Genomic DNA, 25,995 nt, shown 5'->3' on the forward strand with positions numbered 1-25,995 from the left:
GCCCTGCCCCCCAGCCAGGGCAGCATTCCATCTTCCTTTGTTCCTCTCCATGGGGGGTGTCTGGCCATACTAGTTTGCATAGTGACTCGTCCTGTTTTGCTGGGTCGTGGTACCCATGGCAGCCAGTGGGGGTTACCCCAGAGCCAGCAGCATAGAAACCAGCCAGGTACCCCCACTATGTCACAGTATGCTTATAAAATATGCAGATGATACCAAGCTGGGAAGGGTTGCAAGTGCTTTGGAGATAATTCAAAATGATCTGCACAAACTGGAGAACTGGTCTGAGATAAACAGGATGAAGTTTACTAAGGACAAATGCAAAGTGCTCCACTGAGGAAGGAACAATCCGTTTCACACATACAGAATGGGAAGCGACTACAGTAGACTTCCAATAATCCAGCACCTTTGGGACCTATGTAGTGCCGGACTATTGGCTATGCCGGAGTATCGGGAGGTACTCCGGTGGGGGGGCTGTGACGGGTCTGCCCGGACCCGCACTGCATCCAGGGGTTGGGCGGGGAACGGCGTGGCGAGGGGCAAACCCTCTGCCATTTTGCAGGAAGGCGGGGGAAGCCCCGCACTGCCACCAAGAGTTTCTGGGAGGGGAGCGGGCTCCCCACCCCCCAGACTGCAGAAGTTATCGCCGAGCAGGGGGGTGAGGGGCGGCACTGCGGGACCAACCCGGCAGCACCCCACCTGCTCTGCTTCGCAGCTTTCCCAAGTCCGCCACTAGTCAGTTTCAGCAGCGACAGCAGTGGACTTGGGGAAGTGGCGGGGCGGAGCAGAGCAGCTGCCAGGCGCCGAGCAGGGGGGTGAGGGGCGGCACTGTGGGACCAACCTGGCAGCACCCCAGCTGCTATGCTCTGCTGCTTCCCCAAGTCCACTGCTGCCGCTGCTGAAACTGACTAGTAGCGGACTTGGGGAAGCAGCAGAACAGAGCAGCTGGGGTGCTGCCGGGTTGGTCCCGCAGCGCTGCCTCTTACCCCCCTGCTCGGCGATAACTACTGCAGTCTGGGGGGTGGGAAGCCCACTCCCCTCCTGGAAATTCTCGGCGGCGGAGTGGGGCTTCCCCTGCCTTACTGCAAAATGGTGGCGGGTTTGCCCCTCGCCGGGCCGTTCCCCTCTAGCAGCTCCAATTGTCCAGCTGGCCGGAGCACTTCCGGGTTCCAGTTGGTGCCGGTGCTGTTCCAAAAAAAGCAAACATGATTCTGGGATACATTAACAGGAGTATTGTGAGCAAGACACGAAAAGTACTCTTGCTTACCACTCTGCACTCATTAGGCCTCAACTGGAGTATTGTGTCAAGTTCAGGTCACCACATTTCAAGAAAGATGTGAAAAAACTGGAGAGTCCAGAGAAGAGCAACAAAAATGATTAAAGGTCCAGAAAACATGAGCTATTAGGGAAGACTGAAAGAACTGAGCTTGTTTAGTCCGGAAAAGAGAAGACTGACAGGGGACATGATACCTGCTTTTAAGTGCCTAAAAGAGTGTTAACAAAGAGGAGAGAGAAACAATATTCTTCTTAACCTCTGGTGGTAAGACAAGAATCAATGGCTGTGTCTAGACTGGCCAGTTTGCGCAAAAGGGACTTTTGCCCGAACAGGAGCAGCATAGTATTTCCGCAAGAAGCACTGATTTCTTACAAAAGGAAGTCAGTGCTTTTGCGGAAATTCAAGTGGCCAGTGTAAACAGCTGGCAAGTTTTTCCGGAAAAGCGGCTGATTTTCTGGAAAAACTGGCCAGTCTAGACACAGCCAAGAATAAATTGCCTAGGGAGGTGGTAGAATCCCCATCCCTGGAGATACTTAAGAACAGGTTAGACAGACATCTATCAGGGATGATCCAGATGGTGCTTAGTCCTGCCGTGAGGGCAGGGAGTGTACTTGGTGACCTTTTGAGCTCCCTTCCAGTTCTCGTAATCTATGATTCTATGTTCCACTTTAATCGAATATTAATTGGGCAAAATGCTGCCTGTTGAGTGCTGCATTGTGCAGTAGTTTAGAAAGTCTCCTGGCTGCTGCAGATTTAGATTCACTTGCTCCATTTGTGGGCTATGGGGCTGGGAATTGAGCAGGGAGCAACCTCAGCCTTCCTTATGCCACTGTCCCATGTTCATTAACTAGTAACAGCCAAAGCAAAGCCTCAGACAGAGAAGCCCTCTACAGCCCTGTGATTAGGGCCCTCACCCAGAGCTGCGGAAGTCGTGGGGAAACAGGGCTTTGAACAACCCTGCCTTCTAGGCTTTCTTGTTCAGTTGTTTCACATTAGTTAACTATTAATTGGATCAGATCAAGAGGCTCTCAAAATACTTCTTCTCTGGGGCAGTGGTTAGTGTGTTAACTTGTGGTGTAAATGCTACTGGGTCAATTCATTGGCTCTCTTTTTTCCCTCCACCCTTTGGGGCAAAAGGATTGAATGAAGCAGTATCTTGGCTTTTTGGTTGACATGGTGCCACTTACTTGAATAAACTATTAATTGGCCCAAAGATAGGCTTACCTCCATGAAAGCTTTCAGTTGACCACTGGTGTGATGTCTACTGTTGAATTCCCCTGTGGGGCAAGTGGCTTTGAGCAATGAAATGTCCTGGCTTTTCTGTTGACACTGTTCCACTTTAATAAACTATTAATTAGGCCAAAACAAAGCCTAGTTTTCTATAAGGCAGTGGTTTGTGTGCTGGTTGGGGGTATGAGCTCTATTAGTTCAAGTGTCCCTGTGGGGCAAATTGAGATAAGCAGTGAAATAGCCTAGCATTCTCCGTTGACATTTGTTCCACTTTAATAAACTATTAATTAGGCCAAAGAGAGCACTAGTTTTGTGACAGCTCTCCATAAGGGCTGTGGATAGTGTGTTGATTTGTGGTTTGAATGCCAGCGGTTCAAGCCCTTGGTGGGGCAAGTGGATTTAAGCAAGGAAATGTTCTGGCTTTTTGGTTGAAACTTGTTCTACTTTACTAAACTATTAATTGAGCCAAAGAGAGGCTGAACTCTGTAAAGGTCTCCAAAGGGCAGTGGTTAATGTGTTTGCTTGTGCTGTGCCTGCTGCAGGTTCAAGTCCCTGGGGGGGGGCAAGTGAATTTCAATAAGGAGATGCCCTGACTTTTCTCTTGACACGTGTTCCACTTGAACAAACTATTAATTTGGCCAAGGAGAGGCTTTCTCCAGTAAAGCTCTCTAGGGCAGTGGTTGGGGTGTGAACTCTATTGGTCAGGTCCTTGAGCCACCCCTTGGAAATATTAATTGGGCCAAAGAGAAGCCTAGCTCTGTAAAACTCTCAATAGGGCAGTGGTTAGTATATTGGCTTGGGCTACACGTGCTCCTGGTTCAAGTCCCTGATAGAGTGAGTGAATTTGAATAAGGAAATGCCCTGGCTTTCCTCTTGACACTTGTGCCACTTTACTAAACTATTAATTGGGCCAAAGAGAAGCCAGGCAGCATGAAAGCTCACCATAGGGCAGTGGTTAGTGTGTTGAGTTGTGGTGTGCATGCCCCTGGTTCAAGTCCCTGGGTGAGTGAGTGAATTTGAATAAGGAAATGCCTTTGTTTTCCTCTTGACACTTGTTACACTTTACTAACCTATTAATTGGGCCAAAGAGAAGCTAGTTGGCATGAAAGCTCACCATAGGGCAGTGGTTAGTGTGTTGAGTTGTGGTGTGACTGTTCCTGGTTCAAATCCCTGGTGGTGTGAGTAGATCTGAGCACTGAAATACTCTGGTTTTTCTCTTGACACTTGTTCCACTTTAATAAACTATTAATTGGGCCAAAGAGAAGCCAGTTGGCATGAAAGCTCACCATAGGGCAGTGGTTAGTGTGTTGACTTGTGGTGTGAGTGCCCCTGGTTCAAGTCCCTGGTGGTGTGACTGAAACATTGAAATACTCTGGTTTTTCTGTTGACACCTGTTCCACTTTAATAAACTATTAACTGGGCCAAAGAGAGCACTAACTCTGTAAAATTCTCCATAGGGCAGTGGTCACAGCACTTGCCTAGGCTGCTCACAGAAGGGGTTCAAGTCCCTGCTGGGGTTGAAAGTGTTTCATTTGAAGAGCAAGTGCCATTACTCTTACCTGTTGGCGCTGTTCCCCTTTACTTAAGTGTGGCCTGGGGCAGCTCTAGCGTTTGGATCACTCTGTAGCCCGGTGGTTGCGTGCTTGCCTAGAAGGTGGGAGATCCTTGGATTTCCTAGTTCGAATCCTACCTCTGCCCCTTTAGAAGGGGTTTGACTGGGGAAATCCTCTCTCCCAGGTGACCGGGGAGGTGGCAGATTCCTATTTAGGTCCCTGCTCCGGGTGGAGCCATTGTCTTAAGAATAAAAGACGGGACTTAGACTGAAAGCTCTCACCTCTCTGGGGGGTGGGGTTAGGTGGGGGTGGGGGGTGGGGTGGGTGGGCTAGGGAGGGGGGTGGGTGGGTGGGGTTAGGGGGCGGGTGGTGGGGGGGCGGTCCCTGGGAGGCAGGAGATACCTGCTCCAGTCCCTTCGCAGAGGCGGGACTGGAACTGGGATCTCCCACCTCCTGGGCAGGCCAGGACCACAGGGGGCAAAAGAGAGATCCGAGTTTTATTAAAAAGCCGAAGAGGCAGCAAATAATTTTTCAAAACCCTTTGTCTTACCAGGCACAGGGGGAATAGAACTCACAGACTCAACCTTCCAAGCCAGCACCTACACCCCTGTGCTATGGAGGGCTTCACACAGTGAGTGTTTGCTTGGGCCCTATCAGTAGTTAACGAAAGGGGCCCTACTTCAACAGGAAAGCCCAACAGCCTCTGCTGACCCAGCAAAGCCTCCACCCCAGCGCTCCAGGGAGTGACTTGAGCGCTAGGCCGCACAGGGTGGCTCTCGCGTGGCCAGAGCTAGGGCGCCCACTTGAGACACAGGAAATCGCAGAAGGGGGCTTGGCCCAGCCTGGCCCACACCCTACCTGAATAGCCCGTCCACTGTCAGCTCTGACCGTCTCGCAGGGCTGACCGGGGGTCTCTGCTTCAGCGTCACAGAGCTCGGCAGAGGCCGCACAGCAGGCAAGATGACAGGTTTGCTCCTCGGCGCCTTTGCTCCCAGGGTCCGAGCTGCTGGAGGAGCCCTTGTGCGCGGTGTCTCTGCATCGTCCTGCACGGCCGGGCAGTGTCGACGAGCAGGTGGTGGTCGGGTCTGGCAGGGTCCCTGTGTCAAAGAGCAGACCCACTGGATGGTTACATGGCAGAACTGACGTAGCCCTCTGCAGCAGGTGGCATCGGAGCCAGTTCCCCGCGGGGCACCGCTGACAGGCAGCGCACAGCCCCCAGCAGCCCTTCCTCCCGTGAGCTTTCCTTTGGCCCAGTGACTAGTGCTTAGCTGCCAGGCCGGGAAATGCTGCTGCTCAGCCTGTAGAAGGGGGCTGAGCCCAACCCGCCCCAGGCTCAGTAAGTGCCCAGTGTGCTGGACAAAGCATGATTCTTGTGGTCTATGGACTGTAGTGTGTCTCCTAGGGCTCCGGTAGTTCCTGACAGCCTTGCAGGGCTGTCCCTGGCTTGCTCTGCCCATTCCTGCCGCCTCCTGCCACACCTCTCCCAGCTCAGGGTTCCCCAGGGAGCCACTGTGGTCCCCAGAGCTCTGCAAAGGGGGCACAGCAGGGGCTAAATCAAGCCTAGAACCTGACTCGGGGGGGGGGGGGGGGCACTGCACTGTCCTGCCACCATGGCCTGCCAGGCCATCTCTTGCTCTCTGCCTTGGAGCCCAAGGAAGGGGCTGCAGGACCCTTGGCTTTGGCTGCCAAGGGCTAACCTGGGGCAGACGTTGGCCCCACCCACCCTGCTGATAGCAATTCTAGGCCCCAGGGCAGAACAGTCAATGGGCCCGCTAAGATAAGGCACACCAGACATTTGGGCAGTGCTGCTGACAGTTGTACTGCTGGTGTGTTCCCATAAGCAATAAATGTTATGCGCACCAAGGTATGTGCAGAAGTGCACCAGCAACAAAGAAACCCAAGCTATAATAGATAGATTTTAAACAGTTGCCATAAGGACAGTTACCCCAGCAAGGCTAGGTCAGGCATTTCAGAACTCACTACTCTTAACAATTAAATGTAAAGTGCAAGAGGAATAAATATTATGAAATGTAGAGGTCAGTCACAACACTAAAATAGCACTTTGAAAAATCAAATTACATAGAGTGTGTGCCTTGCAGAAAGCGCAAAGAAGTAACAACAATAAAACAAGGATGTGTTGGGAACTGAGTGTAAAAGGAGACCCGTACGCTGGAAGGGCGTGAAGAGTGCAAAAGCACCCCCATGTTTCCCTCCATAAGCATGCTCTGGGGGTCCAGGGGAAGACAGGAACAGCTTGCTGCCCAAGCCTCTTCCCCCATACTCTGGCCAGGCAGGGGGAAGGTTGGGGCTGATTTCCCTGCTTACTTGGGGAACCATGGGGGTACATTCACATTTACAAAAAAAAAGCACGCACACCCCAGAAATTCCTGCATACGGGCCTGGAAAGAAACTGTGCATGTGTGAGAATAGACAAGAGTGTGTGTGTGTGAGAGAGAGAGAGAAAGATACACACATGGACAGAGAGTGTGTGTATGTGAGATACAGATAAACAGTACAGTTTGTGCATCTGACACACACAGACAGGTAGCCAGGACAGTGTGTGTGTCCATCTGTGTGTCACACAGGAAGACAGGTCAGTGGGTGTATGCTAGACAGGGCTTGGGGGGGGAGGAGACAGAAAGACAAGACAACGTGTGGGTGGATGTGTGACACAGGGAGACAAGACAGTGTGTGTGTGTGTGTGTGTGTGTGTGTGTGTGTGTGTGTGTGTGTGAGAGAGAGAGAGAGAGAGAGAGCATGAAAGGGACAGAAAGACAAGATTTCACATCTGATTGTTTGTGCTGATAAACAGGACAGAGAGAGTGTGTGTGTGTGTGCACGCACCACACTGATTAAACAGGACAGTGTGTGTGCGCCACACTGAGAAACAGGACATAGAACTCTGTGTATGTGTGCACACTGATTAAACAGGACTCTGTGTGCGCGCGCATGCGTGTCACGCGGATTAAACAGGACAGCGTGCGCGCCACACAGATGAATCAGGACAGTGGGTGTGGGTGTGTGCACCACACAGATGAAACAGGGCAGAGGAGGTGTGGGGGTATGTGTGTGTGCCACATGGATACACACACAGGACAGCGGGTGTGGGTGCCACACAGGTAAAACAGGACTGTGTGTGTATGTGTCTGCCACACAGATGGAACAGGACAGTGGGTGTGGGTGAGTGCCACATGATTACAAACACAGGGTTGTGTGTGTGTGTGCTGCACAGATTAAACATAATGTGGGAGTGAGTATGCGTGTGCCACACTGATACACAGACAGGGGTGTGTGTGTGTGTGCACACGCACGCCACAAGGATGAAACAGGACAGTGTGTGTGTGTGTGTGTGTGCGTCACAACAATACACAGACAGGGGTGCGGGTGGGTATGTCACACCGACAGGGCTGTGGGGGAGTGTCACACGGACCGGGCTGTGTGTGGGGGGGTCACACGGACCAGGCTGTGTGTGGGGGGGGGTCACACGGACCGGGCTGTGTGGGGGGGGTCGCGGGGGGGGGGGGGTCACACGGACCGGGCTGTGTGGGGGGGGGGGGGTCACAGGGACCGAGCTGTGTGTGGGGAGGGTCACACGGACCGGGCTGTGTGGGGGGGGTCACACGGAGCAGGGGGGGGCGGAGCGAGCGCGCAGTGGCTGTGGGGGGCGAGGCCAGGCCGGCACGCGCGCTGCTCACCTCAGACAGGCGGCTGCGTCCAAACGCTCGCGACCCCGCGTGTCCCCGCGCAGACCCGGGTAGGGGCGGGCAGCCGCGAGCCCCGCCCCGCAGGGGGAGGCCTCGGAGGCGCAGGAGCGCGGGGCGGGGCATGCGCATGCGCGTTCTGCTAATCAGCCGGCAGCACGTGGCCCCCGCGCGCTGTGCGCCTTTAGCAGGGCCCGGCCGAGGCGGGCGGCAGTTGACCGAGCGCCCAGAGCCCCAGGCGGCCCGGCGCACGCGCACTCCACGCTGTGAGCAGGGCAACGGCTCCTGCGCCTGGGGCCGCAGCTCCCGTCGCGCCCAGCAGAGGGCGCCCCTGGCATTCAGATCCCTGCTCGCTGGGGGAGGCTGCAGCCCCTCCGCACAGCCCCTTGCATTGATCCCGGGGGACACAGCATCGCAAGCAGTAAAGCCAACCGAGAAATCCCTCTCCTCTCCTCTCCTCTCCTCCAAGGGTCAGGCCTCACTCCAGCTGGCATTTGCCCCCCAACAGGAAGAAAATGGCTGGAATCAGACTGCAAAAGCTGCCACCTCAAACAAGCTGAGTTCTTCCTATTTTTGTTGTTTCAACAGCTGTAAGCACCTCAGACAAGGAATAAGAATTGTCAAGGGACATGGATCCTGTCAGTAAAATAAAGGCTGGCTGCTGCTTTAACCAAAGCACCTGTACAGCTCCCAGAACAAAGCAGCAAAATGGCCCACTGAGGCAGCATGGTGGTGCCAGCTTTATGTACCAGACTGGCATACCCAATATCCCCAGGGGTCAGGAACCAAATCCCCAACCCTGTTCTCACCAGGCAAATATTATCTCCCATCCACTGAAAAGAGATGAGGCTGAAAAGAATTGAAACTTATCCTACCAATACCTCCTCTCCTCCCTGCCACTATGTTCCTCCTTCCTCTGCCCTGCCCTTTCTTTCCTCTACACATCTCTCTCCTTAGGCTCTCACTGATCAAGCTCGCTATTCTCCCCAACCAAGCCCTCCCCTGGCCCTGCCCATCACAGAATTTGAACAAATAAAAAAAACTAATTGCCCTAGCCCAGACCATTGCTTACCTCTGGGAATGCTCTAGGGGCTCTGGCCGAGGCGGAGGGGGAATCCATTCCTCCTGGGCATTTACTGGTCCACCCAGTACCACTTAGCAGGCCTTGCCCTGAGGACATGCCAACACAGGGTACTTGCTGACACAAATGATCCAGCCCTCCCTGCAGCGCACACACTCTTAATGCACAACCAGCATAAGTCTGGCTGGCCAGCCAGCATTTTTGTCTAGCCCTTTGAAAAGTAGTGATAGCCCTGATGGGGCCCTGCTCTCACTACCCCTGCCTGTTCTGGCAAATTTCTCCAGCATCATTCAGTGGGAGGAGAAGTCATCCCATAAAGTTTGAAAGTGAAATTCCCTGTAATGCAGGAGGAGTGCTTACCACATGAATGAAGCAGAAAGGTTTTGAAATTGTAAAAAAACACTTTGCAAAATTGCACTTCTCAGCACTTTGCATCTGATGACATCAAAACACTTAACTAAATGCAGTGAATTTACACAAATTCCTGTGAGGCAGGCAAGTATGATTATTATCCCTTTTTCAGATGGAGAAACTGAGCCATGGGACAATTAAATTCCTTATCTGCTTGTTTTTGTTTGTTTTTAATCAGCAGAAAAACTTCCCTTGAGATCAAGCTTTAAATGATGGGTCCATTGTCCTACTGGAAGTCAATGACAGGAGAGTCATTAAGAAAACCCCAAATTTTCACATTTCTAGCAGTAGGGAGCACAGGCCACTGGCTTCATTGAGGTGGGGACATCACCCTGAAACCCCCCTCCCCTCCAGTACAGTAACTCAGCAATGAGGCTGTACCTGACACAGTATAAGGGCTGGCCCTGACCCTCTGTGCCAGGCGTACCAAGCGTGCCTGGGCAGGCTCAGCCCAGCATGATCCAAGTGTGGTGGGGCTTAGTGTGAGGGATCCAGGTGTGAGCAGCTCGCTGGGCAATGTAGATGCACGGGGCTCTTTGGGGGGCTCTGGTTGTAGGGCCAATGGCAGTCTGGTTGAACTCAGTGAAAGGATCAGAGGGGAGGTGTGGTTTGGTGGGTGATATAGGTGCTGGGGAAGTGGGAATGGGTTGAGGTGCAGCGTGCTGGAGCTCAGTGGGGGTGGCCGTCTGGATGTGGGGGGTTTGTCAGCTGGGTCCAGATGTATGGGAACAGGGCTTGTCAGGGTGAGGGTTAGATAGGCCTGCTTGACCGGGGAGCTCCAGCTGCTGCTGAGGGGACACTACATGCTGGACTCTCGCTTTCCCCCACAGTTCTCCCATCCCCTTCTCTTCTCCATCCCCCTCCCCTCATTCCTCTCCATCTGCCCTATTCCACTTGCCGTTCCTTCCCCACTGCCTCTTCCCCCCGCCTCCTCACCTCCCTTCCCTCGTTTCCCCCATGCTACCCCACTACCCAGCTCCACTGCTGGCACAGAATACAGGAAGGCTCCCCTCCTAGCACACAGCTGGGGAAATCAACAGGCACTAAGACCTACCCAGCAGGCTGCATTCAACTGCAGAGCCAGTGGAGCCCCTGATGCAGCCTTCAAGCTGGGCATCCCTGCATTTGAAGTTTGAGCTTCTATGTGGTTTATGCAGGTTCCGGGACAGGCAGCTGAAGAGGCTGTCTGCTACTCAGCCTTCCCAGCTGCCCCAAAACCTGCATGAACCATATTAAAAACATCAGAGGCATGAAACTAGGCAGGGGAATTGGCAGCACTTCTTTGTCACCTGTATGGGAAAGCAGTGCCTTCCTATGTTTTATGGATGCACTGCCTATGCACATGCCATAGTGCTGAGCTAAGGCTGAGTGCCTCAGAGCAAGATGCTCTGTCCACAGCCTTGCTTTTGGGATGCACTCACGTCATTAGCAGAGCGATGTTTATTCCAGGTACAATAAATATGCAGCCTCAGCAAGTTTTCCTCTAAGACTGTGGGAGTGTGAGGGGGTCTCCTGAGTCTGTTTTGCCTTCAAAGTGCAGCACTACTCACAAGCCCTCTTTCTCACTCACCCTCGAATGGGAGAGGCACCCCCATGAACATATTGCCTTGCTTTGCATTGCCCCAGCCCCTAGCAAACCACACCCATCCCAGCAAGCCCATTACAATGTATAGGGGGAGACTGGGATGAGGGTAATGAGACAATAAAACTGAGCACCTTCTGGAAGCCGAGCTCTGGATTCCAGGGAAGTAAGTCAACTCCTGTTCAGTGAGCTGCATTCTCTAGCCCCAGAGATTGGTACCTCTGGGACTTTGTCTACATGACGGGGTTTTTGCAGGAAACCAGAGGCATCCTGGAAAAACTCCGCCGTGTCAGGGAACGCGTGTGCTCCTCCGCTTTTTTTGCAGAAGAGCAGACACACTCTTTCGGAAGCCCTGTCTTCCTCCTTCCACAAGGAAGAAGGGCTCTTCCAAAAGAGGAGGCTTTTCCAAAATTTGGCCCAGTGTAGATGGGCCAATTTCAGAAAAGCCTCTTCCCAAAAAACTATCAGAAAAAGGCAAGCAAATTGCAGTGCACAATTTGTGTACCTTTTTCCGATAGATCAGTGTAGTCTAGATATAGCCTGGAAGGGCAGAGTCAAGAGCCAGGCAAGCAGTAAAGTTGCTACAGTACAGGGTAAGGGTTTCATACCTGCTGCTGTCCCTGCCCCAATCTCATTCTTGAGCTGCTGATGTAGGAAACGGAAAGGCTCCCACCCTGCCCAACACATATTAAAATAGAAGGAGAAACAAAGTTCCCAAGGGAATGGCTGGTCTGGGGCTTCCCACAGCAGCCTGGTCTCCCTGGCTATGTCTGCACTGGTGGGTTCCTGCGCAAGAACTCTTGCACAAGAACACATCCACACGGTCATGTGCTTTTGCGCAAGAGCGTCCATGCCAGTGTGGATGCTCTCTTGCGCAAAAAAGTTATGTTGGCCATTTTAGCCACAGGGCTTTCTTACGCAAGAAATCCCTGCCGAGCGTCCACACTGCCCTCTTGCGCAAGGGGGCTTAAACTTGTTTGAAAAGAGCGTAGCTCTTGCGCAAGAAACCCTCTCTTCCCACGCTTTACCATAAACCTTCTTGCGCAAGAGCAGGCGGGCCGTGTGGATGCTCTGTGGGTTCCCAGTGTAGACATAGTCCCTGGGTGGCTCTTACCACAGCCTGGTCCTGGCTTCAAGCCTGGCCAGGGACGGGCTTGGGGGGCTAGATGAGGAGCAGGGGCAAGGGTCACCTCAACCTCCACTAGGAAGAGGCTAGTGCCTTGAGCAGGGACTGTGCTTTGTGGCAGGATGATCAGCTCCTTTGCTGGCCCCTCAGCCCCTGTCACTGCCACTCTGCACCTGCCCAAGGCTACTACACCCATGTTAAAAAGTGGGTGGGCATGGCCTCCCTGGCCCTCCCAAAGCCATGGGGTGGGGAAAATGTTCTTTGTGCCAGGGTCCCAATAAATCTTAACCTGCCTCGTTACCTAGATGAGACAGAGAATACCTGGGAGGGCAAAGGGACCAGAGCTGCCTGGCTTGGCCCAAAGCAGAGGCACTGTCATCTCTCCCAGGCTGTAGTTTGCTCGCCTAGACTGTACTGCCACACAGCTCTTTGCTGAAGCATCTTTTGTTGCTTTTCAGTGATTGTTTAGCTCCACAGTCTGGCCCTGAGTGCCTGAGCTCCACACCTGCCTGCACTGTGCTCTGCCTCTCCCAGAAGACGGCAAGGATACAAAAGCCAGGGAGGACAGATAATTGGCCTCCTTCTACTCAGTTAACAACAGGTCTCAGGGCTGTGAATAATAACTGACAGCAACGGGAGAGATTCCCTTTTTCCGTGGGAGCTCAGCCCACAAGCACTCTAACATTACTGACACCTTCAAGCCAGGCAAGGAGGAGAAAAGCAAGGTCCAAGTTCAGAGAAAACATTAAGCAAAACAAGTGTTGGTAGCTCTTGTCTAGCAGACAATGTCAGGAATATAACTGAGAGGAACCAAAAGGTCAGGGTATGATTCCTGTTCTAGTTTATGGCAGTGTTTAACTTCACATAATCACACAAATGTAGGAATTGTCGGACAGATCAGCTCAGGGTCCATAGCAGATATCCATCTCTGATGGGCCACCTTTGCCTGCTTTACAGAAAGGCCCTGGAGGTTTTTCGCCTTCCTCTGTAGCATGGGGTACAGATCACAGCTGGAGGATTCTCTGCATCTTGGGGTCTTCAAAGTATTTGAAGGCTTCAATATCTGAGATATAGGTGAGAGGATTATTCTAGGAGGGGTGGGTGAGATTCTGTGGCCTGCACTGTGCAGGGGGTCAAACTAGATGATCATAATGGTCCCTTCTGACCTTAAAGTTTATGAGTCTATGAAAGCCTCTAGACAAGCTGGCCACAGAGGTATTGGCTCCAAACACACCTTAGTTAAAGATTGGTGCCTGTCCTGAAACACTGACTATTTCTCCTGGGCATCTGTTGACAGAAATGAAGGAACTTGGATCCTACACCTACGCAGGTAATTTAAGTCTCAATAACTAAGATGTGGATTCTTCATTTCCTGTCCTAAACGTGTGTATATGTACTAGTCCGATACATTGCTTAAATAGCCACCATGTTTCAGCCCAAAGGTGGCTGCAGTTCCGTAGTGGGTATACTGACACGTAGACATATGGTCAGAAGACTGTAAAACAGGATGTAAGAAAAAAGTGTAAAAAGTGTTAGAACTCAGATGAGAGCAATAAAACCAACTGACTGCAAAGAGCTAGAGCAAAAGTTGGTAAGAGGTTTCTTCAAGGGCCTGAGGCACACAGGGCTTCAGTTTGGTAACCTGGGCAGGGACATTCAGCTGCAGTTCTGTTGTGTTAGTATTTGGAAGGCTTCAGTGGCTCTTGACTTGTAACTGAATGTTGGGACTGCCTGTTTAAACAGGCAATCAGGCCATGTTACTGGATTGTTACAACAGATCCATATATTCCCTTTCTCCAATGCTGCAAAAAAAAAATTAACTTTTGAAATAAGGGACTTTCAACCTTCCTTTTTGTAATCCCAGTCTGATGTGCTAGGGCCTGCTTTTGAGTGGGGAAGGCTGGAGTCTCATGACCATGGGAACTGATAGCTCCAGAGAGAGATGTACATCACAAACCACTCATCAAAACTTGCAGTGTGGAAATGCTTTTCACTCTCAGAAACATGCTGGAATGTAAAGTAAATTTGCTCCAAGCACAGTAGAAGTGCTAGAAATAGCCCGAGGAAACAGCTTCCCAGATCCTGAGCTGCTTCATCGTTAGAGAAGTGCCTGTGATCTGTTGTCAATAGAAGAGAATCACGGAAGCGTCATGTGATGGGTTTTAATAGCCTTTGTTGTCCATGTTGTTGGTGACTGATGGTTTTTTCAATTCTACAAGCTGTTTGCCTTGATGAGTTCAGAGTGCTAATTATTTCACAGCATATAAATGTAGAAAGGTCTCTTATCTCAGTTTTAAATCAGCTGCTTTTTAATTCCAATGAGCTTGCCTCTGTATTAGCAGAGATGATAAGCAGGAGCCAGGTGATTTACCCTCTCTCTGTCACTCATTATGTTGCTTGCCGCTCCTGGCACTCTTTCTCCTTTCTCTGAACTATCCAAAATGTTTGAATCCCTGTCCCATGCAGATTTTTTCCCAGGTGGAAAATTATTCTTGTTACATCTTCAAATCCTCTCCTATGTTTACTGTTCCTGGGTGACCAGAGCTGTACATAGTGCCCTGGATGAGGGGGAAGCTATTGATTTATAGATGGGCATGGCTGGGTTTTCAGGGTCCTTCCCCACCCCATTTCATATATAGCCCCACTTTATGTTTGCTTTTGTGACTGCAGTTGTTGCACCTTGAGCAGGGCTAGATGCCTCTGCACTGTTCACCATACCGCACATGACTTTTTCTGAGTGGTTACTGTTCATTTAGAAGCTGTCAACATGTGCCCATCAGTGCATCTCTGGAACTAGGGGCAGTGCTGGGTACCGCTCCCCTGGTGCAGTGTGGATGGAAACGGCTTTTCTCAGTAGAAAGTAGTAGAAGAGGAGCCGTGTTAGTCTGTATCTGCAAAAAAATGAGGAGTCCTGTGGTACCTTAGAGATTAACAGATTTATTAGAGCATAAGCTTTTGTGTGTAAAACCCACTTCATCAGATAATAGAGATGTAGCTGTGTTAGTCTGGTGTAGCTGAAACAAAATACAGGACGATGTAGCACTTTAAAGACTAACAAGATGGTTTATTAGGTGATGAGCTTTCGTGGGCCAGACCCACTTCCTCAGATCAAATAGTGGAAGAAAATTGTCACAATCAGATATATTTTTTAATTGTATCCTTTGGTATATATGGTTGTGACTATTTTCTTCCACTATTTGATCTGAGGAAGTGGGTCTGGCCCACGAAAGCTCATCACCTAATAAACCATCTTGTTAGTCTTTAAAGTGCTACATCGTCCTGTCTTTTGTTTCATCAGATGAGTTGGGAGTTCTGGAAAAGGAAGGTGTCTCGGAGGGTCAGTGCTGGTCCTAGGGCTGGCTGCTGAGGAGCCTTGTTTCCAGAAAAGGTAGCAGACTGAGGGTCAGTGCCCAGGCCAAGGGAGGAACCGTGCTGCAGCCTGCTGAGTCTCAGGAGCTTACTGCAGCACAGAGGGTCCAGGGCAGGCTGGGAGAGGTGCTCGCTATCCAGGACAGTCAGTTTCCTGTGCCAGAGATGGCCTTTATGCATCTAGGCTCAGACAGAGGCTGCTCTCTGAGCTGGGGATAGGAGCCTTACTTGGCTGCCTGGGGCAGCAGCTTGATTGCAGGACTGTTGGTTTTGAAACATGACGTGAGTGACTTTGGGAGGCCAGGCCCAAAGGGTTGCCAGATGGTTGAAACAAAAATACCGACCCCCCCCCCCCCCATACACACACACAAAAACACCGGGGAAAAATTCTGTTGAAGGGGAAAAAAAGGGGGGGAGACCAAAGTTGTTGAGCAAGAAAAAAAAAGGACTCCAAGGACTTATTAAGCCAAAAAACTAACATTTAAATAAAACAGCATTAAAACAGCATGTCCCCTTTAAGTGCAGGGATAGGAACAGAGGAAAGCATTGCTTCCCCTAGGTCTTTTGGCCAGCAGCCATTTTGTGCTGGCAGCCTTGGGGAATCAGGTAAGCATAGGGGATGGGAGTGTTGGGGGGGAGGCTGGACGCTGAGTGTTTGTAGGGTTGCCAGGTGCCCGGCATTTTCGCTTGCTGGCCAGGGAAAAATTCAGAAAATACCGGACAGTTTAGGACATTTGAGGTGTCTGGTATTCTCTGGATTTTTTTACCGGACAGGAGGTGAAAATACTGGACTGTCCGGGTGAATACCGGGCACCTAGCAACCTTGCTTGGTGAGGCTGAGGAATACCTTGAAAGGGGGCTGCCTCAGGGATGTGCTAGGGCCTGCTTTTGAGTGGGGAAGGCTGGAGTCTCACGGGGAGCGGGTCTCCTCCTACTGCTAATCAGGGTAATGGTGACTTTTCTTAGCCCATTTGTGCTGGGTCATTCAGTAGGTGGGGCTGAGGCAGCCAACCCCAGATTGGGCCAGCTCAGCACAGACTCTGCCATTGCAATGGCTGCTGTCAGGGCCCTGGGCCTGACTGAGGTGCGTGGGGCAGGGGAAGGGCTGTGGCTTTCCCTACAGCGAGAGGCCTGCCTCACGCTTGTACAGGCCTGGGGTCTGACTCGTCGCTAGAGGTGCTGACATTTCATGAGTGTGTCCTGGCTCAGTGGGTGCATTTCCCAGGAGTGCTGGGTGCAGGCTGATGTGAGCCACCAGCAGCTTCCTTTCAGCCTCAAAGGACTCTGGCTGCGATGTCCTGCAAGGCAGGCATCCAGTGACCATGGGGAACAGAGAGAAGGTGTGAGCCACCTTTTGGGTGGGTGGGGTGCAAGAAGCAGTCTACGCAGAATCCCTGAGGCAGCTGAGCTCTGGCAAACAGGCCTCATCCCTAAGGCTGCACAGAAAGTCCTGCTGCATAGTTAACATGAGGGTCCCCTGGCACAAAGCCTCATTCAGTTAGCACTAACTCTATTGACCATTTCTGTGGCTGATCCTCCCAGGGCTCTCCTGAGCAATACAGCCCAATCTGCTGGCAATAGCATGTGAGAAGAGGCTTTCCAAACTCCACAGGTAAATGCAGGGGGACAGGGAGCAAGTGGCAGTGGTGCTATTTTGGGACTACTATGGCCAGCTCAGAACTCCTGACCTCAGCAAGCTGGGATGCCCCAGGTGTCCTTGGCTGCACGTGAAGCAGCAGCGCTTTTATTTAGCATCCCCTCTTTCATAAAATAAATCGCTAGTGACCCTCGCCACGTCTTGCAGCCACTCAAACCTGTACACTCTGATTTCTCCCTGGAGGTTTGCTTCTGATTATAGCATTGGGAACCGTCTAAAAACTGCATCTGGAATTAAAAATAGCAGTTACTCCGGAGTGTGATATCCTCCGAGTGTTAGTTCTGCAGTCTCGCCGATCAATGCTGGACCGAGAGGCTCGTTACAGTTGCATTGATTCTGTTCACAGTCGGATGCTCCAGTCAAAAAGTTTTTTGCCAGTCTTGCTTTATTAGCCATGAAAGGATTTTCTTTTCATTCATTATTGAAAAGCCTGAGTTCAATAAAGCACAGAGGTTTTTAAAAGGATTAGAAATGTGTACCTTTGCTTTAGAATGGCAGAGGAGGAAAACTCCATCTAATGGAAACCTGATGCTGACTGAAGAGAAGAGTGCTTGGTCAGATTCCTGCACTTGGGGGAAGTAGTCTTGCAAGAGGCTTGAATGGCTTCAGAGGAAGTTTAAAAAACCAGAGAGCTGTGTTTCCTACCAAACTCGCTGGTGTTTACGTATAGCAAGGAGAGAGCCTGGAAAATGACTGGGTTCTCACAGGGTCTGGCCATTGGGGCCAGAAGGGAGCTTCAGCAAGCCCAACATGCTGCTCCTACTGAACAGAATCCTCTCCTGCTCCTATAGCTATGCTTTCCTCACTCCTGCTGAACATTTTCATCAGTGCTCCCAAGGGAAGGCGCTTGGGCTTGAGCTTTGGCACAGTCACCAGAGGAAGAGGCAAAAGCCCTGCTGTTCTCACTAACAAAAGCTCTCTAGGGCCTGCTGAACAGGACTCAGGAAGCAATGATCCGAAAGGCCTTTTCCACCTTTAATTTCTGTCCTTAGATGCATAGGACTCTTGCTGACAGTCAATAGTTCTGAATACACTCCTCTCTTAGCACCTTGATCAGTTCAGTGCAACTCTCCCTATTGAAATACCTCCGTATATGAGGTGCTCTTTCTTCACCATAATGTTTTGCTAACCTGACAATTAACTTTCATTGTTAACTTTTATAGTGATTTTAATGCACTATAATATTAACCCCTGGTGAACCTGCTTGACTGACTGATTTCTGGGGCTTGAATAGAGCTCGGGCTTTGTATGCAAAGGCATGAAAGGTCCTGAGTAGCTGGATCTTTCTGTCTGAGTTCTTGTCCTGCACCCATCACCATAGTAGCTGGATGTCTCTGCAGTGATATTACACAGTCTAGTTAGTTACCCCCACTTGGCTACCATCCATCCATTCTGTCTTTTTCCTTTTCCCATAACCTTTGGGATGTTTAACAAAAATCCCTGAAATTTATTACCCCAGTTCATTCTGGGATGAGTATATTGATTACAGAGACATGAACTGATCATTCAGAGCAGGTAGTGCTTGCTAGATATGGCAGTGCTGGTGTTACTTGAGGCTGAGATCCTCTGCCTCTTCAATTATCACCTTCCAGGCCCCAATTACAATACTAGGCCACTGAAGAACCCATCCCACCTCCCTACATTCACAACATCCCTTTATCCTGCCTTCCTAAAACTAGAGGCTGCTGCATCCCTGGGAAAACTGGTGTTGGGTGGCTGGCTGCTCCAAGGGTGGGCAGGACTCAAGCTCACCACCCTGTGTTCCCCAGCCTCTAAATCGCCACAGCCATGGACTAGCTGTGGAAATTGGGGCACCCCCTGTTCCCGCTGGCTCTCTAACCGATGCTCACCTTGCTGAGGGTATTGCTTGCAGTTGGTTAAAAATGAGGCTTTCAGATTAAATTCCATATGTAGCAAATTCAGAGCAAGGTGCTGGACGCTGAAATACCAAGGCCAAAGGGACACTGGGAAGGTGAGGGGAATAGGGGTATGGGAATAATATCCCTCTTCTGTCTCCTTTTGTGTCTGCTGCAGAGGCCATATTCTATGATTCCCCACACAGATGGCTGAGCTGCGGACCTCCCCACTGTTGTCACTGGGAAATCCTCAGTCTCTGACACTTTGGAAGCTCTTTGGACTTGGTCCTCTCTATGTTGTGTATTGCACAGTGCTCAGTTTACTCCTGGTGCTAAGCAAATAATAAGCACTGAAAGCTGCCTGCCGAGCTCTCTGAATAGAGCGCTCATCCCAGGGCTACAGTCCACATTCCTCAGACAAAGCCCAGCAGTTTTGATTTAATGCCATTAAAATATCTCCAAGCAATATGGTGCAAAGCTTGTCTGAGATACAAACCCAGTTAGAGAAACACAACTTGCCACTTCCTACCTTGCTGCTCTTGGAGTGAAACCTCATGGCTGTGTCTAGACTGGCAAGTTTTTCTGCAAAATCATTGCCAGCTGTCTACACTGGCCGCTTGAATTTCCGGAAAAGCATTGACGATCTCATGTAAGATCATCAGTGCTTTTCCAGAAATACTATGCTGCTCCCGTTTGGGCAAAAGTCTTTTTCCGAAAGACTACTGCGCAAAAGGGCCAGTGTAAACAGCACAGTAGTGTTTTCCGCAAAAAAAACCCCGATCGCGAAAATGGCAATCGGGGCTTTTTTGCGGAAAACCGCGTCTAGATTGGCCACGGACGCTTTTCCGCAAAAAGTGCTTTTGCGGAAAAGCATCCTACCAATCTAGATGTGCTTTTCCGAAAAATCATGCCAGTGTAGACATAGCCCCCGTGTCTGTACTGTCAATACTGCTTCCAGGAACATGAGGAAGCATCTATCATCCAGGGGGAATGGTGCTGTCTACAGAATCTCTGCATCATGGCTCTGCTAAGGGCTTTAAGGAGCACAAAGGCTTTGCTTGTTAGAGAGGCTCCTGTTGTTTCCATTGACAGAAGCTCCAGAAAACAAATTTCTGGGTGCAAAATAACTCCACTCCAGGCTGTTTGTGTGTGACAGTGCACAACTGCAGTGCTGCTGTTCAAATCAAGCAGTTCCCTCCCAGCACAGAAATAACTTTTTATTGTGATGACTTTAGAGGAGCAGCAATGGCTCCATCCCGGACTGTCACTCATCTCCTTAGCTGTGAGAGCACCTGGTGTAGCTCCCTGCTGTGTGTGTACATGCACAGATCACTCTCAGGCACTGCTGTTATTGCTACAGGGCCAGACACTCCTCCCAGGGTCCATGTGAATACAGGCATTAGTCACTAGCAAGACAGAAGAAATCTGATGGCATCAGCCTAATTTCAGAACCCAGCTGTTTCCATGTAGCCATTTCATATACCTTGCAGCTCCCAATATTAATGGCTAAAGGGAGATCACGTGACCCAAGTTCCTAGAAATACCAGATAGCTCCTGCTTGTGTCTGGCTAGGTACAGTGCACAGGAGGGTGGTCAGTGCTCTGGCTTCTCCTCAGTGAAAAGACAGCACATAGGGCACAGGTACAGGGTGAAGCACTTGCACTTGCCCTCGGCTTGCGCTAAGACTATGTAGTTAACTAGGTGTGTATTGCCAAGGAGATTTGTTCCGAACTCCCTAGCGAGCTTTTAGCAATACATGACGATACAATATGAACATCAATGGGTCAGATAATTACAGTGTGATGTAATGCCCTTAGTTCCTTTCTTCTTGCTTAGCCAGAAAGAGTCCTATATGGTGTAGCAGAAGACGCCCAGATTTCAGAGACGCTGGCTATTTCCCCACGGATGCCTGCGTTTTCAAATCCAGGTGCCTAAAGAAAGGCCTTAAATCCCTGTGGAATCCCATAAATAAGGCCTGATGTTCAAGGGCTGAACATTCACCACTCCATTGCCTCCCCTGACTGCTCTAGGGAGTATCTCTCTCCCTTGCAGCTCCTATGCTGCAGACTCATGGAACTGTCTGCATTGCCTCCCTTTCCAGAGAATTGTGCCACCTCTCAGTGGTGTATGTTGCTGGACTGCTGGTGTTTGTATGAAATCAGCATGACCTGGCACTGATTCTGTAAATCGTGGGGCTATTTAATGACTGTGAAACTGAACTCCCTCATTGCCCTGTCTCCCAGGGTGCTGAGTGTGCTGGGGGGAGACACTTTCCCTTCTTCAGTGCTGTTTGGCTCCAGGTCCTGGAGGGCTCAGATTGGAAAGTCCCACTTAGGAGTCAGAGTTCAAGTTTCCAAGTGCCTCATACTCACACAGCAGAGCAGAGCCCTTTCCTGCCTGCTCTGGAGTGGGGCATGAATGACCCAGCCTCACGCTCTGTCTCTCAACAGCTTTAGAGAACAATGGACTCAAGAGAGGATGAGGAGCTGGCCTTTCTGAAGATTGCCAGGGCTTTCTGATCCGATCCGGAGGGCAGGCTGGCTGAGCAAGAGGTGAAATCAGGTGACACCAGCTTACACTGTTGCCCCTAACCTCACAAATGCCTTTTCTGTGCTCAGCACTTGTCCACCTTCTTATAATTCCCTCTGAACAGGAGTAAGTGGGGCATGGTCCCGCTGTGGGGGGAACTCCCCGGCCCAGACACCCCCCCGATGCACTGGCTGGGGAGAGCAACTGCGTCCCGCTCCCGTTGCCCAGAGCCCACCTGCCCTCGAGGGCTCCCCTGCCCCCGCCCTGGGGCAGAGTCCTGGTAACCCCGGCACGGCTGGGCCCGGGGCCTGCACCCCAATCTCGTCAGGGACACTCAGGCCAGTGGCGCCCCCCAGCACTTTGCCCCAGCCCGGCTCTGGAGCAGGGAGGCCGCAGGGCAGACACTCAGGCTCTGGGGCAGGGCCCCTCCCCCAGCACTGCCCCCCCCACTGCGACCCCTTGGCAGAGCCCTTCCCCCTGACTGCTCCCCACTGCGACCCCTTGGCAGGGCCCCTCCCCCTGCACTGCCCCCCCACTGCGACCCCTTGGCAGGGCCCCTCCCCCTGCACTGCCCCTCCCCACTGCGACCCCTTGGCAGGGCCCCTCCCCCAGCACTGCGCCCCCCCACTGCGACCCCTTGGCAGGGCCCCTCCCCCAGCACTGCGCCCCCCCACTGCGACCCCTTGGCAGGGCCCCTCCCCCAGCACTGCCCCCCACTGTGACCCCTTGGCTGGCCCCTCCCCCAGCACTGCCCAGCTGCTCCACACCCACCTCCATCCCAGCTCCCTGGGCAGCTCCTCCGGCCCCTCCGCCTCCGGCCCGGCTCGCCCCTTAGCTTGGCCCTGCGCCGCCTCAGCCAGCGCCGTGCACACGGGGGCGGGCCCTGGGCTCCTGACGCCCTCATTGGCCTGCCTGCCCTGTCAGTCAGGCTGCCCTGGAGTGTTGGCTCCTCCCATTGGCCCTGGGGACTGTCAGTCTCAGGTCCTGGTTTCCCACTGGCCCTGCCCCGTTCCTCAGGCCCTGGGGCAGTTTTGGGCGGGGCGAGGTCCGGTTCCCGCCTGCCCTGGGAGCCGCGCCGCGCGCGGGACCCAACGGCCCTCGCCGTACCCCTGGCCCATGCAGCCCGGCCGACCCCAAACCCGCCTCCAGGCCTTGGGGGCACCAGGGCTGGGGCTGGCGGGAGGTAAAATGGGGCCAGCCCAGAGAAAGCCTGCCCCTGCCCCTGCCCGAGCGCGTTCTCACGCCTTCCCCGAGGGGCGCAAGTGGACGGCCCGACAACCCCCGAAACACAACGCGGCCGTAAGTGTAGGGGCGCATTTCAGGATAACGGTGCCTGTGGAGGAGGGGCGAATGGGACGCCTGGCTCGGTGGCCTCAGAGGGGGACCCAATAAACAGGCCCTTGTCTGCACTTTGGACTTCTGGTCGTTTGCTCGCTGTCGGCCTAACAAGAGCCGGGGGAGAGGGTGAAAGGGAAGCCCTCTAACGGCAGTCCATTCAGCCCAGCGGCTGTAACTAGTCAGAGGGCTCTTCCCGTTGTCGGCCTTTCTAAATGGATAATGCAGCAGCGATTCTTCCTGTCACTGTAACTTTCTTCTGATGCCCCCTGGAGCATCGACCTCTGGTAAGGAGAGGAGAGGAGTTCCCCAGACCTGCCTCGTTTGCAATGTTAGTTGAAGACCAAGATCCTGACACTTGATGTCTGGTTATGAGAGCTCCCTGAGCAAACACAGGTTCTTGGGCTGCAATATTTTTCTTTTTGTTGTCAGTTGAGAAAGGGATGTTCTCTAATAAATGAGCAGCACAAAGTACAAAATTGTGCAGCAGGACAAAATTGTGTAATTAAAATACACAATTCTGACACTGGAGGGGACCTTCCCCTGGAAAGGAACATCACTGGGGATGGAGGAAGTAAAATTGGATTCAGGATCAAATCCACTAACATGCCTGGAAAATCAGGCTAGCTCTTGTCTGCTATCCAGCCTGGCTAGCACCACTGCTTCTCTGGACTGTGTAAATGACAGTATAGGCCGTGCTCTCATTCCAATCGTAAACAACCTTTTGCCAGAGCACTGATCTGCCTTCTTGTCAGCTTTCATGCCAGCCTTCCTCCCCGCACGCTGCCACTTTGATAAATCCTCCATGCTCTTAACCTTCTATACAATGTCTTGCTCTTTGGTTTTTCTCCTCAGAATGCAGGCCAAAGCGACTGTGAAAGTCAGCGCTATTGATTGTGTCCAGGTTTTTTCTCTGGTTTGCACAGTGATTTATGTCTTTGGGCATGTTTACACTAGGAAATTATTTCAAAATAACTACACTTGAAATAACGGCAAGGAGTCCTGTGGCACCTTATAGACTAACCAGAGTGTTGGAGCCTAAGCTTTTGTGGGCAAAGACCCTCTTTGTCAGATGCATGTTAACAAGTGGGTCTTTGCCCACGAAAGCTTATCCTCCAACACTTCGGTTAGTCTATAAGGTGCCACAGGACTCCTCGCCGCTTTTGCAGATTCAGAATAACACGTCTACCCCTCTGATACATTTGAAATAATAACTCCCGGAATAACTATTTTGAAAAAAACAACAAATGGTCTGGTAGCACTTTATAGACTAACACAACATGTAGATGGTATCATGAGCTTTTGTGGGCACAGCCCACTTCTTCAGATGACTGGGGTCATTGTGGGCTATGCCCACAAAAGCTCATTATACCATCTACATGAGTATAAAGTGCTACCAGACCATTTGTTGTTTTTTTATGTAACAAACTAACACAGCTACCCCCTGAAGTATTTTGAAATAAGCATTATTCCCCGAGGAAAGCAGGAGTACAGATTTTGAAATAACCAGCCCCTTATTTCAAATTAATGGTCTCGGTAGTGTGGATGCTCTGCTTATTATTTTAAAATAAGCGGGGTTATTTCAAAATAACTCCCTAGTGTAGACCAGGCCTTTGTGGCCTTTGGGCATTTTATAACATTACTAGCGTATGGACCTTTAAATGAAAGCAAAAGAATGTTTGTTAATCTGAAGAAATATAGAAACTCCATGAATATTCAAGACACAGGATGGGAGTAACAGTGATAATTGGAAATTAGCTGCCTTCCTCATCCCACGGGAAGTTTTAGAAACTTTGAAATTGTTTTCAGAAAATTTAAACAATTTGCTGTTAGAAAACATGAAGGCAGCAAAGCCTCTCTCATTAATATTTCACCCAGCTCTGAAACAGGGAATTTATATGAGAGAAAAATCTCTGCCCTGTCAAAGAGAATATTGATGACTGAATAATGTAAAGAGTCCAGGGACCTCAATAACTTAGTAGGCAGGGGGCCGAGAAGCTCTGTGCTTGCTCTGGGGAGGAAAACGGCTAATACATTTTGGACAAAATTGGTTTCCAATATTTGAAGTTTTATGTCTGTCACTACATGTGTGGAAGAATGGCTTCCCAATTCATTCTGGATGTTCTCTGGAGCTGACTGTGCAGCCTTTGTTGGAATAGAACATTTATTAAACCTAGGTACTGGATATTTGCTAAGTGTTGTACAGAGCTAAAGCTGCAGGAAAGAGGTGTTTTTACTGTGTGACATTGGGAGCCATCGCAGGGCAGGAGAACTGCTTTTTTCTTTATTTTTGAATGAGCATCTATTCTAAACTTTCTTCCTCCTATAGATTCTCCCCCGCAGCAAAACTGCTGATCCCCTCTTAGCATGGAAAATATTTATAGTGCCTCACTATGACACATTATAAGCACCTCACAACTCTCATAAACCAAAATATCAACAAAAGTGAAAACAGAAATACCCCTGGGATTGTGGAAGTGAGCATAAGAACGGCCGTACTGGTCAGACCAAAGGTCCATCTAGTCCAGTATCCTGTCTACCAACAGTGAACAATACTAAATACCCCAGAGGGAGGGAACACAACAGGTAATCCTCACGTGATCCCTCTCCTGTCACCCATTTCCAGACAAATGGAGGCTAGGGACACCATTCCTACCCATCCTGGCTAATAGCCATTGATGGACCAAAACTCCATGAATTTATCTAGCTCTTTCTTGAACCCTGTTAAAGAACAAGTCTTCACAACAACCTCTGGCAAGGAGTTCCACAGGTTAATTATGTGCTGAGTGAAGAAAAATCTCTGTTTGTTTGTTTGCTTGTTTTAAACCTGCTACCTATTAATTTCATTTGCTGACCTGTAGTTCTTATATTGTGGAAATAAGTAAATAACTTTTCCTTATTCACTTTTTCTACACCAGTCATGGTTTTATAGACCTCTATCACATCCCTCCTTAGTCTCCTCTTTCCTAAGATGAAAAGTCCAAGTCTTTTTAATCTCTCTTCATATGGGACCCATTCCAAACACCCTAATAGTTTTTGTTGCCCTTTTCTGAACCTTTTCCAATGCCAATATATCTTTTTTGAGATGAGGCATCCATATCTGTACATTACACGAGGTGTAACAATTAACTCGAACTAAGGACTTAGTTCGAGTTAACGTTTGACTGCCGTGTGTAGCCACGGGCAGTTAGTTCGGACTAAGGGGATTTAAAAATGGCACCCGGACAGGAAGATGCAAATAAAGCCCGGGATATTTAAATCCCAGGCTTCATTTGCAACTTCGAATGCCTAC

At 50.8% G+C, this 25,995-nt stretch overlaps 2 protein-coding genes across 9 annotated transcripts in view; one reads left to right on the forward strand and one right to left on the reverse strand.

Annotated features, from left to right (window-relative positions):
* LOC142820905 (uncharacterized) overlaps positions 1-22,237 on the reverse strand; it is a 67,600-nt gene extending 45,363 nt beyond the window's left edge. For 2 of the 7 annotated variants that reach the window (XR_012897904.2, XR_016347930.1), the window contains exons 1-2: positions 7,752-8,535; positions 4,915-5,153 (exon numbers count right to left, since the gene is read on the reverse strand). Coding sequence is in view for 4 of the 7 variants with exons in the window: in XM_089773570.1 (XP_089629696.1) it covers positions 4,915-5,153; positions 7,752-7,889 (377 nt within the window). In the remaining 3 variants the exon portion in view is untranslated. Of the gene's footprint in view, positions 1-4,914; positions 5,154-7,751; positions 8,993-22,139 lie in introns of those variants that run through there. The other 5 variants (XR_012897906.2, XM_089773570.1, XM_089773571.1 and 2 more) reach the window with 5 other exon arrangements.
* A 161-nt stretch (positions 22,238-22,398) lies between these two features.
* SYT6 (synaptotagmin 6) overlaps positions 22,399-25,995 on the forward strand; it is a 107,356-nt gene continuing 103,759 nt past the window's right edge. For both annotated transcript variants that reach the window (XM_075910402.2, XM_089773720.1), the window contains exon 1: positions 22,399-22,667. The gene's annotated coding sequence lies outside the window, so the exon portion shown is untranslated. The remainder of the gene's footprint in view (positions 22,668-25,995) is intronic.

This window comes from Pelodiscus sinensis, chromosome 27 (assembly GCF_052426305.1).
Source record: "Pelodiscus sinensis isolate ZL-2025 chromosome 27, ASM5242630v1, whole genome shotgun sequence".
Taxonomy (NCBI): Eukaryota; Metazoa; Chordata; order Testudines; family Trionychidae; genus Pelodiscus; species Pelodiscus sinensis.